Consider the following 15233-nt stretch of genomic DNA (forward strand, 5'->3'; position numbering starts at 1 on the left):
GCTTGGAAATGTGGAGGGTCAGATAAAGTCCCTCAACAAGGTGTATTGGCACAATGACCATAACAATGGACTCGAGCACATCAGAGACCACACAAGGATTGTGCAGTTGAGATCCATTGTTCATGGAGTCACTGTAACTCATAGTCCATTGATTACAACTAACAACAGCTTTCTCATCAATGTATGCTCATATGCAGTGTCTTTGTTATCCAGTTCCACTGCATTTGGGTTTTTTTGTTTGGTTGGATATATGTGGGTTTGGTTTTTTGTTTGTTTGGGGGTTTTCTTTTGTTTTGTGGGTTTTGTTGTTGCAGTATTTCTTTTAACATCTGGTCTCTTTGTTTTTCTCTGAAATTCAACCTTCAGTTTTCTGTCTGCAAATTACAGTTCAACTCGGAATGTTAACAAAATGGGTTTTACTGGTGATCAGTGAAAGTTTTCCTTTTGGATGCAGAAATACAACTATATAATTAAACTATCAGGAAGATTCATTCAACAGAGGGTGGAAACTATAGAACAATGTCATTGATTTAACATGCAAGCAAGATTCTACTGAAGATTATCCAAAAATGACCGGAACAGCACATCAGCAGAGAACTGCCAGAAGTCCAGGCTGGGTTTAGAAGGGGTCATGGTACTAGGGATATTGTAGCTAATGTTAGATGGATCTTGGCTAAAAGCAGGGAATACCAGAGGAATGTGTATCTGTGCTTCGTTAATTATGCAAAGACGTTTATGTGGATCACAACAAATTGTGGCTAACTCTGAGAAGAATGGAATCCCAGAACACTTGGTCATGCTAATGAAAAACCTATACTTGGATCAAGAGGCAGTCATCACAACAGAGCAAGGAAACACTGTGTGGTTCAAAATTAGGAAGGGTGTCTGCCAGGGATGTGTCCTGCCTTCATACCTTTTCAACCTGTATGCAGAACAGATTATCTGGGAGGCTGGGCTCTATGAGAAGTGTGGTGTCAGGATTGGTGAAAGATCTATCACCAATCTGTATTATGCAGATGACACAACCCTGCTTGCTGAAACTGAGGAGGACCTGAAGCGCTTTCTGCAGAGGATGAAGGACTGCAGCTTTCAATATAGATTGAGGCTCAATATCAAAAAGACAAAGATTCTCACCACTGGGCCAATTGGCAGCATCAGGATGGATGGTGAAGAGATTGAGATTGTTAACAGCTTTAATTTGCTTGCCTCCACAATCAACACTCTTGGCACCAGCAGCCAGGAAATAAAAGATGTATTGCAATGGGAAAGTCTGCTGTTAGGGACCTCTCCAGGGTACTGAAGAGCAGTTGTGTCACTCTGGAGAATAAGGTGCATCTCATACAGGCCATGGTCTTTGCAATCAGTTGTTATACATCAGAGAGTTGGACAATGACTAGGGAGGATAGAAGAAGTATTGAATGTACCATGGACTGCTAAGAAAACAAATAGATTCATCCTAGAGAAGGTTAAACTAGGCTGCTCCTTGGAGGCAAGGATTCTGAGGCTTCATCTGACATACTTAGGACATGTTGTAAGGAGGAACCTGTCCTTAGCGAGAAACATCATGCTTGGGAAAGTGGAGGGACAGCGCAGGAGGGAAAGACCTCTATGAGGTGGATTGATTCAGTAACTGGGGTAATCAGGGTGGATGTGTCAGAGACAGTGAGATTGACACAGGATAGAACAGGGTTTAGGGCTGTTGTACATAAGATCGCTATGAGTTGCAAGCAACTCGACAGCACATAACACCACCAGCAATGAGGAAGATCTGGATCATTAGCACCAGTTACTAGGAATAAGGATGACAGAAGAAGAATTGACACCTTTGAGCTTGTAGTGTTGGAGAGGAGCACTGACCATCCTTGGATGACATAAAGAACAAACATATGTTTTGGAGTGCTCTTCAGAGACAAGAATGATGAAGATTCACCTCACATACTTTGGACACTTTGCTAGGAGGGGCTATTCCTTAGAGAAGAACATGATGCTGGGAAAGGTGGAGGGTCGACAAAGAAGTTGGACTGACACAGTGAATGCTGCAATGGGCTCTTGTGTGTCAGATAATGTGAAGAGGGCACAGGATAGAGCAGGGTTCAGATCTTTTGTTCATAGGGTCATTGTGAGTCATACTTGACTCAGCAGCACCTAACAGCAACTAGGACTTTGTGAAGCATGCCATGATGAGTCTACCAAATGAGACCTCTTCACTAGGTGATTATATCTCACAGGATTCTTATCAGAGAACCAGAAGACTGAGATGAAGTCACTGAGTGGTCAACTACATGAGAACCATGGTATTTTAGGTTTTGGTAAATTGATGGATTATTACAATGTCTCTCATAGTTTGGTTTTTAGGCACCAACATCAGCACCACCTAGGAGAGTTGTTATAATTACCAGTTCTTGGGACCTACATATGTCTTCTGAAATCAGAAACACTGGAAGTATGACTCATTGATTTATATTTTAACAAGTCTCTAAAGCTATTCAGCTATGTGTGAAGTTTGGGGACCATTGCATCAGTATATTCCTAGAGGAGCACAGCAGAATGAAAAAGAAAATTCAAACCAAATTAAATATATAAAAGGAAATTGAGATATTTACTAAGAAAAGAGAAGATGTAGACGATGTATTAGAACATTTGGAGATAAATAGATACATATAGATATAAATAAAAACATCTTGCCGTCAAATTAGAACTGGCTCTTAGCTAATCCTTCAGCGGGTTTTCTGAGCCAGGAAATCTCACAGAAGGACGCTGCCATCTTCCTCCAAAGAAGCTGCTGGTGAGTTCCAACTTCCAGATTTTAGATTAGCAGTGCAACTCCCTATGGCCTGTACCACTAGAGCTCCTTATATATTGTTGTTATTGATTGCCATCGAGTTGAGCACAACTCATAGGAACCCTACGAACAAAGGCCTGAAACCTTTCTATGACCATCATTGTTTCTCCAAGTTCATGTAGTTTCCAGAGACATGTGTTTGGTAAGTGGATTCCAGTCCTGCTTCCAAACTTGAATCAGTCTAAGAACTCCAGCAGACACAATCCACAATGGATAGCCATTATGTTATTTGGCACACCTATGGTACAATTGTTCTGAGACCAAAATGGCACAAGGTTCAGTGTCACAGCAAGCCAAGATTACTTCAGCATAGCAAATTGACCAGAGTGCTGTATAACTTAGAAGAATTTTCCTCCAAAAATACAATGACAAGGGAATAAAATATAATTCCTTGGGCCCAACTTTTAAATATAAGGGCCCTTTCAGGAGGTCTTGTTGACTCTAAACAAGAGGCTTAAATAAAAACAACCAAGCAATCCACACAGATCCTCAACCAAAATAAGAGCACCATCTTACAGAGTCCAGCCACTTTATCCAACTCCAAAATGAAGACAAGGGCTTTGGTGTTAAATATTGTTGTTAAATGCCATTTAGTACCAACCCTATAAACAAAAGAACTATTGTCCTTCTTCTCTAAGTTCATAGAGTTTCCACAGGCATGTGTAAGAAGTGGATGCTACTGTCTTAATCAGTGAGCTCTACCAAACATTTTCAACCATTTGTAACCATTATGGCACACATATCAGAATCCAGTATCATAGTCTCCAAAGTTACCTCAATATAGAGAGAGGGTAGAACAAGGTTGTACCGCTTAGGAGAATGTTCATTTCAAAGACAATTAAAACCAGCCCGAGGGCTACATGAGTTTTCAAAGTATTAGAATACTGTTTATTATCTATAGTATTTGGTAAAGTTTCCTTTGAGCCAAATGTTTATTCTGGAGAGTAGACATAAATAAGACCAGTGAGAACATACATTAAGATGGAGAATTTCAGTGAATGAGACCATCTAAAGATTAAATCCCTGCATGCATCAAAAACATTTTCCAAAAGAGTGAAAAGAAAACCTGATGACTGGGGAAAAAACATTTGGCAATACTATTTCAGATAAGAGTCTCATCAAAAGTTTACAGAATCTCATAGGGCCTCCACAAGAAAAGGACTGATAACACAATTACAAAATGGGCAAAAGATATGGAAAGAATTTTTACAAAAGAGGATATTTGGTTGGCCAACAGACACATGAAGAAATGCTCCAAATCACCATCAATAAGAGAGATGCAAATCTCAACCCCTATGAGATAGCATTTCACCCCAGTAGCAGTGGCAACGTTTAACAGGACAGCAAGTAATAAATGTTGGAGAGGATGTGGTAAGATAGGAACTCTTATACATTGTGGATGGCATTGTAAAATGGCACAACCTCTCTGGAAGGCAGTTTGGCATTTCCTCAGAAATCTAAACAAAGAAATTCCATATGACCCAGCTATTCAGTTTTACTTGCTGCTTTTTCTACACTTCAGTGAAAATTTGGAAATATTTCAGAAGAAAATAAAATGTTGTGTGTTTATTTTCCAGAGATGACTATTAATGATTCTTTCCATGTTTTTGGTGATGCGCATATGTTCAAATTTATGTAAACTATAATTTCATATTGGGTTTTTTTTATTGATTGCTGTCAAGTTAAGCACAACTCATAACTACGCTATGAACAAAAGACCTAATGCCTTTCCATAGCTATCGTCGTTTCTCCAAGTTCATAGTTTCCAGACGCACATGTGGTTTAGGAAGTGGATGCCACTCCTGCTTCCAAACCTGTTTTACAACTGGGAGGGAGCTCCACCATACACTGTCCACAATGGGAAAACATGATGGTATTTGATACCCCAGTGGCACAAGGTTCAGCATCACAGCAAACCCAGGTTACCTCATACAGCACATTGATAAAGAGTGATGTGCGAAGTGGAATAGTATTCCTCCAGATATAGTTTGGGAAGTGGATGCCACTTCTGCTTCCCAGCATGAGTCAATCTGGAAGCTCATCCAAACACTGTATATATCGGGTAACCATTGTGGTATTTGACAGGACTATGGAACAGTGTTCAGGATCACAGTCACTGCATGTTGTTCTGTACAGCAAACAGACAAATGATTGCTTTGTCTTTTAAAGAATATTCTAAAATTAATAAATTGGCCCTCAGGCCCTAAGGGATTTTAAAGGCACACCATCTAGCAGGCCTCCACCCTTGGTGAAAGGCTCAAGAAAATGCTTTTATACCTAATGCACCATGATAATGTTTTCCATCCTTTTTCATATTTTTTACACATGTAATTTTGATAATAAGTTTGAATCCTGCTTATTTCTTCATTTCTTAGATTATTAGTTAACCACATTTATCTAGTCTTTTCCTAAATCACTGAATAATTATTAAATACTAAATTGTGTATAACTGTGCTATGAAACATAGGCATTGGTAGTAAGAGAATGTCTTTCCTTGTTAATGTATATTTATTATGTTCTATTACTTATCTATCCCTTTATCTCTCTCACTTATTGTCATGTACTTTATTGGCTATCATCTTTTAATTTTGTGTATTGTAAATAAAGATATGAAAATTTACTTAAAGTTTTAAAATAATCTATAGTTTTAGAATCTATTGGTTTCCAAAACTTCCTTATCAGGGGATAACTGAAATTGTATTCTATTATTTGACTCTGTAATAAGTATGTTGTATATAATAGCTTGCCATTTTAACATCTTCCATGAAGAAAGCAGTATTGAAAACCTGCCCTGTCCTATAGTTGCTGTGAGTTATGATCAGCTTGATGCAGCAGACTTTGTTTTGGTCTAGTTAGTCTATACAGTAAAAGATCTCCAAGTCTTTCTCCAGTAGAGATACTAGTTGGTTCAAGCTGTTGATCTATTGGTTAGCAGCTAAGCACTTAGCATTACTCCAGTAAGATTTCCATACCTATAATTTCAAGTTGTTGTTTTTGTTGTGTACTTTTGCATTGGAACTGACCCATAACTGACCATCCAATAGGTTTTCAGAGGCAGTTAATCACATGGGAAGAGATTGCCCATTCTTCTCCTACAAAGCAGCTGGTGGATTCAAACTTTGTGTCTTCAGGATTGCAGTGCAGTATCTTGACACTAGGCCACCAGAGCTCCCCATACTTTCAAATAGTAAAATACTTTTTATTTTGTGTATGAGTTTTGAATAGTAAAAACAAACTAAACAAATCCATCCTTTCATCTAAGTGTATATTTAAAGCTCTTACTGTTAACAATGAATTGGATTTACTATTCAATGCATAAAGTAATAATAATGATTATATTGTATACAGTGTACAATATAATACTATAACCATCTTGTACAGATACGTTCATGTTCACTAGTTTTCTTAATCCTCACAAATATCTTTTGAAATTTTATTTGTTTTATTAGGTACTGTCGAGATCTGAACCTTGTCCTGTGCCATCCTCACAGTCTATGACACGCTCAATCCATTCCTACAGTCACTATGTCAGTCCACCTGGTAGAGGGGCTTCCTTAGGAGATGTGAAAAATAGAAATATATCAGTATTCCACTTTATCTATAAATAATGCAAATAGCATATTTCTGAGCAAATGTTGCATAAATTGGAAAATATACAGACAGATGAGGAAATATTTTATGTGAAACATGAAGTTAATTTTCCAAGTCATGTTCAAAAGGCATGATCTTTATAGAAAACTTAGTAAAAGTTTTTTATTCTCCAGATAGACAATATCATCCCTTTAATTTGAAAATTATCTTTCTTTTTTAAGATCCCTTCTTTGATCCAGCAAGTGGACAAGTTCCTCTGCCTCCTGCTAGGAGATTACCGTGTGAAAATGTCAAATCCAACAGGGCCTCCCAGGAGTATGATCAGCTTCCTTCATGTTCAGGTGAGTTAGCTAATAATAGTAATAATAACATCTTCTGTTCTACTGTGATTTTTGCTTGAGAGTGCTTTTTATTCTCTATATCATGTAATAGGCATTGTTAGCCTAAGAAACTATTTTTGTCACCTTTACTTTAGAAACTCTAATTGTGAAAGGAATGCCTACAAAATTCCTTTCTGAAAAAGGTGGGAAAAGCAGATTTCATATTTTCTTTGATTCATTAGCACAGCATATTCTTCAATTTAAAATTTACTCATTCTCAGACTCTTGCTTTATTACATATGAGAACATGATGCTGAACTGTCATGTTCTCTTATATCTCTGTTAGGGAATGAAATCTCCTTAGAGTATCTGTGTACACCAAACTCTTCATTTCCATAGCTTGCTTGAAACTAGAGTGTATGACTCCTTTGTCTGCTCTGACATTTTACTAAATAAAAATTTTAACCATTAATAATGAAATACTGCTACTTTACATGTGTGGACAACATTGTCAGCCACAATCTCTAAAATAGATAACCAACTTTTGCAGTCACTTTTACTCCCTTGGAGAGGTCTGATAGCAGAATCTGTAGAGAGTGGTTCTGCCAACCCAAAGGTACCACCTCTCTGGCATAAATCTACCAGCTGCTCTGCAGAATACAGATGAACCATCTCTTCCTGTGTAATTTGCAGTCTTTTAAAACCCATTGGAGGGTCAGTTACGATTTGGTTCCAGTTCAACAACAATGAGACCAAGACTTCAACTCCCTTACTGTGCCTTATTTTCCTTACAGCACCCATTACCTCCAAAAATTTCATTATCCATTCACTATTTCTTTAATCATTGTTTATGTCCTTTTTTAAATGTTTTGTTTGTATGTTTGGGGGGCTTTTTTGTTTGTTTTTTTTTAATTTATTATTCATTTCAATGAAAATTTACAGAGACTGGATTTCCATTCATTCATTGTTGCACTTTTCTCCCCCCACCCCCCAGTACGCTATCCTCTTAGAAAAATAAAAGAAAAATTCTTTCATTGTTTAACAATCCCTCCCCCTCAGGTCCACTCCACTATGCATCCTTTGCTCTGGACTTCCGTCATGACAAAAATCCCTAATCATATATCCCTTTTAAACAGTTGCAGTATACATTATTAAACCCATCTTTCTCAGTCTCCCCGCAACCCTGAGGTCAGTCCTGTTTTGCAACAGTGACACCATGCAGTATTTGTCCTTTTGTGACTGAGATACTTCACTCAGCATAATCTCCTCCAGGGTCACCCATTTTGAATACTATTGCATGAATTCCTTGTTCTTCAATGCAGTGTAGTATTCCATTGTGTGAATATACCACTGCTTCTCTATCCATTCGTTTGTTGATGGGCACTTAGGTTGATTCCAACTCCTTGCTATTGTGAACAAAGCCGTGATAAACATGGGTGTGCATATATCTGCTTGGATGTCAGTTGTGGGCTCTTTGGAGTATATTCCCAGTAGTGGAATTGCTGGGTCAAATGGTATCTTTATTTGCAACTTTTTGAGGAAGTGCCATACCGCCTTCCACAGTGGTTGCACCATTTTACACTCCCACCAACAGTGAATAAGGGTTCCAGTTTCTCCACAACCTCGCCAGCATTTATTGCTTGCTATTCTATTAAATTTTGCTATTCTGACTGGGGTGAGATGATACCTTATAATTGTTTTGATTTGCATCTCTCTTAGAGCTAGGGATTTTGAACATTTCTTCATGTGCTTGTTAGCCATCTGAATGTCTTCTTTGGTGTGAAGTGTCTGTTCATATCCTGTGTCCATTTTTCTATTGGGTTATTTACCTTTTCTTGTTGTGGTGCTCATGTATTTGATAAATTAATCATTGTTTATTTCTTTGTCTTCTCCACTAGAGTTTCAGTACTTTGAAGACAGAATCACTATTGACTTCTGTCCTCAAGTATCCCTGTACATGTTCCTTGGATGTGGTGGGTAGTTAGGTAGGTGGATGGATTGATGACTGGCAAGGAGAGAAAGAGAGTGGAAGAAAGAGGTAGGGTAGCTGGTTTGTGTTCTGAGCTTCACAAACATGTTTTCTGAGTAATATGAACAGCATTTTTGACTCAGTTGTAAATATAAGTTCTTCTTAAATAGATTTTTGTCCTGTTAAGAGTGTTGTTTGGGTCTTAGTTTCTTGGTGCTACTGTAACATACATGCCAGAAGGAGGAAGCTTTAATGAGCAGAATTTTATTTTCTCAAAGTTTGGGAGAATAGAAATTCAAACTCAGTTTTATCAGTGCTAAGGGATGACTCTCTACATTTATTTTGTGGGAAGGTAGTTATTTTCTAAGCAGCTTCTGTTGCTTAGTTCTTTGTCATTATTCGTGTGGTAATTTTGCTTCCTTGCTTCTATTCTTACTCAGGTGTTTGTTTATTTCATTTCTGAAGTGATTGGCTTAATTATTAACAAAGAAATCCTATTTTAAAATGGAATTATATCCAGAGGCATAGAAGTTAGTATTCCAGCACATATTTGAGGGGACACGTTTCAATTCATAACACTTGAATCATGTGAGATTTGTTAACAATGTCATTTATTCCATGACTTCTGAATGAAGATGAGAAATAGGCTTCCTAGAGAATTATCAGCAAGATAATCAACATAATAGACCTTGTATTCTTAGTGTCCCACACAGACATTGCAGGAACCCATATATAGTTTTGTAGTTTTCATAGTGGTATTCCTTGCACTCAAGAAAATGGAAAATTTTACCCAATCAAATTTGATAACATATTCTCTTGCTAATATCACTTCTAGCCATTGCAAGGTTTCAGATATGCCCATATATAGTCAGGGACATGTTATAGTCCCAGTAAAAAGGATAGATTCGAAGAAAATATTTAGACAATAAAAAAAAAGGGAGAGGGAGCTAATACTTGATAGCTTCTGTGTAACAAAAGGGAGTGAGTCCCTTATGGAAATAAGATTAAAATTCAACTTGGAGAAAAGTACCATGAATGATTTAAAATAATATATTCAGTATCACTAATAGATGATTAAAGACATATCTACTCAAGTTTGGGGAGTATTATGCCCACAGCGCTCTATTTTTCACAGCTTCTTCACAGTTTGATAAATAATACATGGGTGCAGTTGAGTCAAAAGAGCATCACTTGCACATATAATTTAAACCTTTATGAATTCCCATTACGATTCTCCCAAGAAGTTTCAACAAAACTTTGAGCCATGAAATATTTTTCCATATCCCCAGAATAGTCATTTCCCAGAAATCTGAATTTGCTTTTACCTAAGTGATAAAATACTACTGGTTATTATTATTTTAAAAACCTCATCTACTTTTAACACTGAGAATATCTCTTTGTTCTATAAACTCTGTAAAAACTATCAAACCATAGGAAATAGGATACTTTTTTGATAACTAAATGTTCGTTGTTTGTTTTAAAATGGGCCTTATTTCAGAGGGACCCTGGGTTTTACCTTTTATATCAGGTTTGTCCATGGAAGAAATCCTTGATATGGAATCCTTGCGTTTTTACCCTTTTAATTGCCTTTATTTTATAGTAATTCATGTGTTCATGAGATACTGGTGATTCAGTGGTAGATTTCTTGCCTTCCAAGCTTGAAGACCCAGATTCTGTTTCTGACCATTGCTCCACAAGCACAGCTACCACCCATCTATCAGTGATGGGTTTCTGGTTGCTGTGATGTAGAATAGTTAGCCCTGCTGGCTAACCTGAATGTGGAAACACCCTGGCAGTTTGAATTCACCAGCTAGCTCTCCAGGAGAAACATGGACAATCTCTTCTTGTGCAGTTTACAACCTTTGAAAACCCACTGGAGGGTCAGCTCTGAGTTGTTTCTAATTTTGTTCCAAGGAGTAAGTGATGACACTGAATAGGTTTTGACAGTACTTTCAGGCTCAAACCATAGAAAGAAAGACCAGGGTGTCTACTTCCAACAATTAACAACTGAAAACCCCCTAGATCGCAATGATCTGTAACCCATGATAGAGACTGCTCAATTTATGAAGTCACAGTGAGTCAGGGGCTAGCAGGATGGCAGCTAACAACAGCACTGTGTTTTCATTAAGACCTCTTTAAAATGGCACTGCAATCCCAGAGGCACATGGTTCAAATCCACCAGATTCTCTGCTGGAGAAGGAGGGTCACTCTTCTCCTGTACCAGTCAGATCTAATTTGACGGTACACACACACACACACACACACACACACACAGTAAATATATAAAATGAAATTTAAAATAGAAGACACCTTTAAAATGACTAAGTAAGTATCCCAGTACTTCTGCTGTAACTTCTAAATTAAAGTTTCGTTTTATTTCTGTGAGAAAAAGCTTTCAAAAGAATTAAAAAATAACATTTCATTGATTTAAAAATATCTTTCCAATCTTCTCTAATACATGTACACATATGCCTACTTATACAAAGAACCTTCCAAACATTTGTTTTTCCAAAATGAATTATTTTATAATTTTCCTTAAAATGTTGAAAACTGACAGTTGGCATATAATACTATAAAAAATGTTGAAGACTTAACAGTGCCATGAATAGATGACTTTGTTATGGTGGTTAGATGCCTTGGAATCAGTTGTGACTTATAATGGCTGTCTGACCAACAGAATGAAACCCTGCCTAGTCACGCTCTAGCCCCACAGTCGTTGCTGTGTTTGAACCAATTGTTACAGCTTCTAGGTCAATTTCTTTTGTTAAAGGTCTTCCTAATTTTTTCAGTTATCCTCTATTTTACCAGACTATCCTTCTCCAGGGACTAATCCCTCCTGATAACATGTTCAAATTAAATGAGATGAATGAAATTTACCATTCTCGCCTCTAAGAAACAATTTGGCTCCTTCTGAGAAAGATTAGTTTGTTCTTTTGACACTCTGTGGTATATTCACTTTTCTTCACTAAAGCCATAATTAATTTGGTCTTCTTTATTTATTGTCAAACTGTTGGATGAATATGAGATTATAGAAAATGCTATTTATGGGTCATGTGCACCTTAGTCCTCAACATGACATCCTGACTTTGTAACCCTTTCAAGAAAAGGTCTTTTGCTGTAGATTTTCCCAATGCAAAAACTTCATTTAATACCTTAAGTGCTGTTTCCATTTCCTTATAGATCCAAATAAAATTAAATCTGTAACAACCTGAATATTTTCTCTGTTGTTCAAAATCTTGTTTATTAATGTCATAAAATATAGTTAAATCAAAAACTATGTTAAAGTTATATATATATATATATATATATGACAAGTACTTTTATTAATAAATTGCTTGTTTCCTCACATAGGCATATTTTTCATTTGGGTTCCATGTCCATATTGGCTATATTTGTTGTGCTGTTATTGTTGTTTTAATTTTTCAGTTGGCTTTTTCTCTTTTTTTAAGACATGATACGTTAAGAGTTTGTATTACTTTTTTTTAAATTCAGATAATCTCTGTTGCTTATGTTGATGACATGCTACATTAGTTATAAAGAGGACTTTTTTATCCTTTCAGCAGTTACAATGCAGTTGAAAGCAAAAGTTGAAAACAGCTAGAATTTGAGGACATAACTTGTATCAAATCATGGTGAATTACTAAATTTTGGAAAAGATATCCTAGCCAAATACACAAATATCACAATGTCTATCTCATAACAAAAGGAACGAATTTCACTATTGCTTTCCTAACATAAAAGAAAATTGAAGATTTGGTAAACACATTTTTTACATATACCAAATATTCTATAGTTAAATCCATTAAAATAATTGGAAATCATCTGTACACACGATGGCTCTATGTTATCATTACTGGTAGGTAGTATTAAATGAAATTATGTCCTTTTGATATTTTGTTTTATATGGCAAAATAAATTAGAAAGTTGTAGAGAAAGACCACAGTCCATTTACTAGAAATGCATCTCTTTACATACAAAAAAACATGAAGTTTTGAAACTTCAGAACCTGGCATTTTTCTTAAAACCTATATTCATTAGCCTACTGTAATTCTTTTTCATCAGTTTCTAGATATATTAAAATATTATATGGTATAACCTTAACTTCTAATTATCAACCACAGTGTATGGGAAGATTTTTATTTCTTTTTAATTGAAGAAAAGCTGAGTAAAACCATGCCCTTTTATAATTGGACAGTTGTATCAGTGGCATTAGTAATTCAAGTTTATGGCATAAATGTGACCAGAATTGAAAGATCCAGCTTATTACAAAGTCATAAGGATAGGGTGTTTGCAGTGTCATCTATGCATTAACGGGGTCTACGGCTCGATGGCACTTCACAACAACAATATTTATACTACTTTTTTTTCTTCTAAATCTCAGATACTGATACGGCAGGAAAAAGTCACTAGCCAAAGTTATCTTGAGATTTTCTCTTTCTCAAATATTGTCAGTGAACTACTAGGTAACTTGAGAGGTTATGACTAGACTGCACATCGTTTCTAAAGTTTGTGAATCACTTCCTAGAGGGCAGATAAGGAGCCTGTTTACATAGTGGTTAAGCGCCCTGCTGACTAAAAGACCAGTGGTTAGAATCTACCAGGGGCTTCTCAAGAGAAAGATTTGGCCATTTGCTTCTGGAAAGATTACAGCTTTAAAAACGTTAAGGGGCAGTTCTGCTGTGTCTTATATGGAATTCAATTGAAATAGAAAGCATTGAGTTTTGTTTTATCCTATAGGCTTGAGGTTGAGCCTACTACTTTTTCAGATAAAGATAGATGTTGTTAATAGGTGCCATCGACTTGACTACTACTTAGAGTGACATTGTGAATAATAGATCTGAACTCTGTCCTATCCTATACCATCTTCATCATCTCTGACATACCTGAGCCTGTGGCTGCAATCACTATGTCAGTCCATCTCATTGAGTGTCTACCTGTCTTTTGCTGACCCTCCACCCTTTGAAGCATGATATCCTTTTCCAAGGAATAACCTCTCCTAGCAACATGTTCAAAGTATGTGAGACAAAGCTTTGTAATATTTACCTTCAAGGAGTATTCTGGCTGCACTTTCTCCCAGATCTATCTGTTTGTTCTTTTGTCAGTCCATGTGATAGTCACTAACCTTCTCCAACATCGTATCTCAGAAGCATCAATTTTTCTGTCATCCTTATTCATTTATTTGGTCTCAGACATATAGCAAATGGTTGACCATGGCCTGTGTCAGGTGTACCTAATTCTTTAAACTAACATCATTACTCTTCAAGACTTTGAAGAGGTCCCTAACAACAGACTTTTCCATTGCTGTATGTCTTCTCATCTCTTGACTGTTGGTACCAAGAATGTTGATTATGGATCTAAGTAAGATGCAGTCCTTAACAACTTTAATCTATTCTCCCACTATCATGATGTTACTTATCAGTCTAGTGAAAGGAATTTTGTCTTCTTGCTGTTGTAATACAATTTCTCTTGAAAGCTGTAATCTTTGCTCTTCAGCAAGTGTTTCAAGTCCTCCTTACTTTCAACAAGCAAGGTTGTGTCATCTGTATAATGCAGATTGTTGATTAAATATCTGTATATCTATGTCTGTGATAAAAGAGAAGTTATATAGGTGTAATTTATTAATACAAGTATGTTTACAGTGTTTTGAATAAAGATAAAATTTTATTATTTTTATTATTATATTATTAGTATTTTGTAGAAGAAAAGAGGGCAAAATAATAAACTTACCAATTTACCTAAATTCCCATAACAGTATAGTTGTGTTTGAACCTGTTGTTTTCCCAATAAGTTATGCACACATCTGTCTATTTATTTATTCTTACTTCTTAGCAAACTTTTTGTTGTTTTCTAACCAGTAGTCTAGCCAAAATGAAGTAATAGTAACAATAAATTCATATGCCTATAGCATTTGCTGAAATAGATTTTTTAGACAGCAAATGAGAAATTTAGTAAGCAAATAAACAGTGATAATAAAGGGATGAAGGACATTGGAACTAGTGAAATTGTACTAAAACTTTCAAAAGCTGGATACAGATCATTTTTTTCATGACCTTAGGTAAACTATTCTTCATATATTTCTCTACTTTTCCTAGTGGTAAAACCAGTCTCTGGTCCTCAGTTTTAGATCCTTGAAAAGCCCCAGCAGAGGATTCTCATATTATTTTCATATTATTTGGGGGGGGGGGAGACAGGAGAGGAGGTGTGTGAGAGAGAGCGAGAGTATTCCTAATGACACAAAATTATTAAATCACTTCTGATAGCTCTTATCAATAACAAAGTGCAATGACAATTTGCAGCACTTCCTTCTAATATTTTAGCTGTGCACATTTTTATATCACATTCAATATGTCAGTTCAATCTCATTTTCATTTAATAAAATATCTTAAAAACCTTGCTTCACCATTGTTGTTGTTGTTATGTGCCGTCGAGTCATTTGTGACTCATAGCGACCCTGTGTACAACAGCCCTAAACCCTGCTCTATCCTGTCCCAATCACACTGCCTCTGACACA

General features: G+C 36.3%; 1 protein-coding gene across 1 annotated transcript in view; it reads left to right on the forward strand.

The window, feature by feature from the left end:
- CBLB (Cbl proto-oncogene B, E3 ubiquitin protein ligase) overlaps positions 1 to 15233 on the forward strand; it is a 326116-nt gene that overhangs the window by 301955 nt on the left and 8928 nt on the right. Inside the window, exon 17 of the mRNA XM_006890001.1 lies at positions 6655 to 6774. Coding sequence (XP_006890063.1) covers positions 6655 to 6774 — 120 coding nt within the window. The remainder of the gene's footprint in view (positions 1 to 6654; positions 6775 to 15233) is intronic.

The sequence above is a fragment of the Elephantulus edwardii genome, unplaced genomic scaffold (genome assembly GCF_000299155.1).
Source record: "Elephantulus edwardii isolate Elephantulus edwardi_28Jun2011 unplaced genomic scaffold, EleEdw1.0 scaffold00085, whole genome shotgun sequence".
Lineage (NCBI taxonomy): Eukaryota > Metazoa > Chordata > Mammalia > Macroscelidea > Macroscelididae > Elephantulus > Elephantulus edwardii.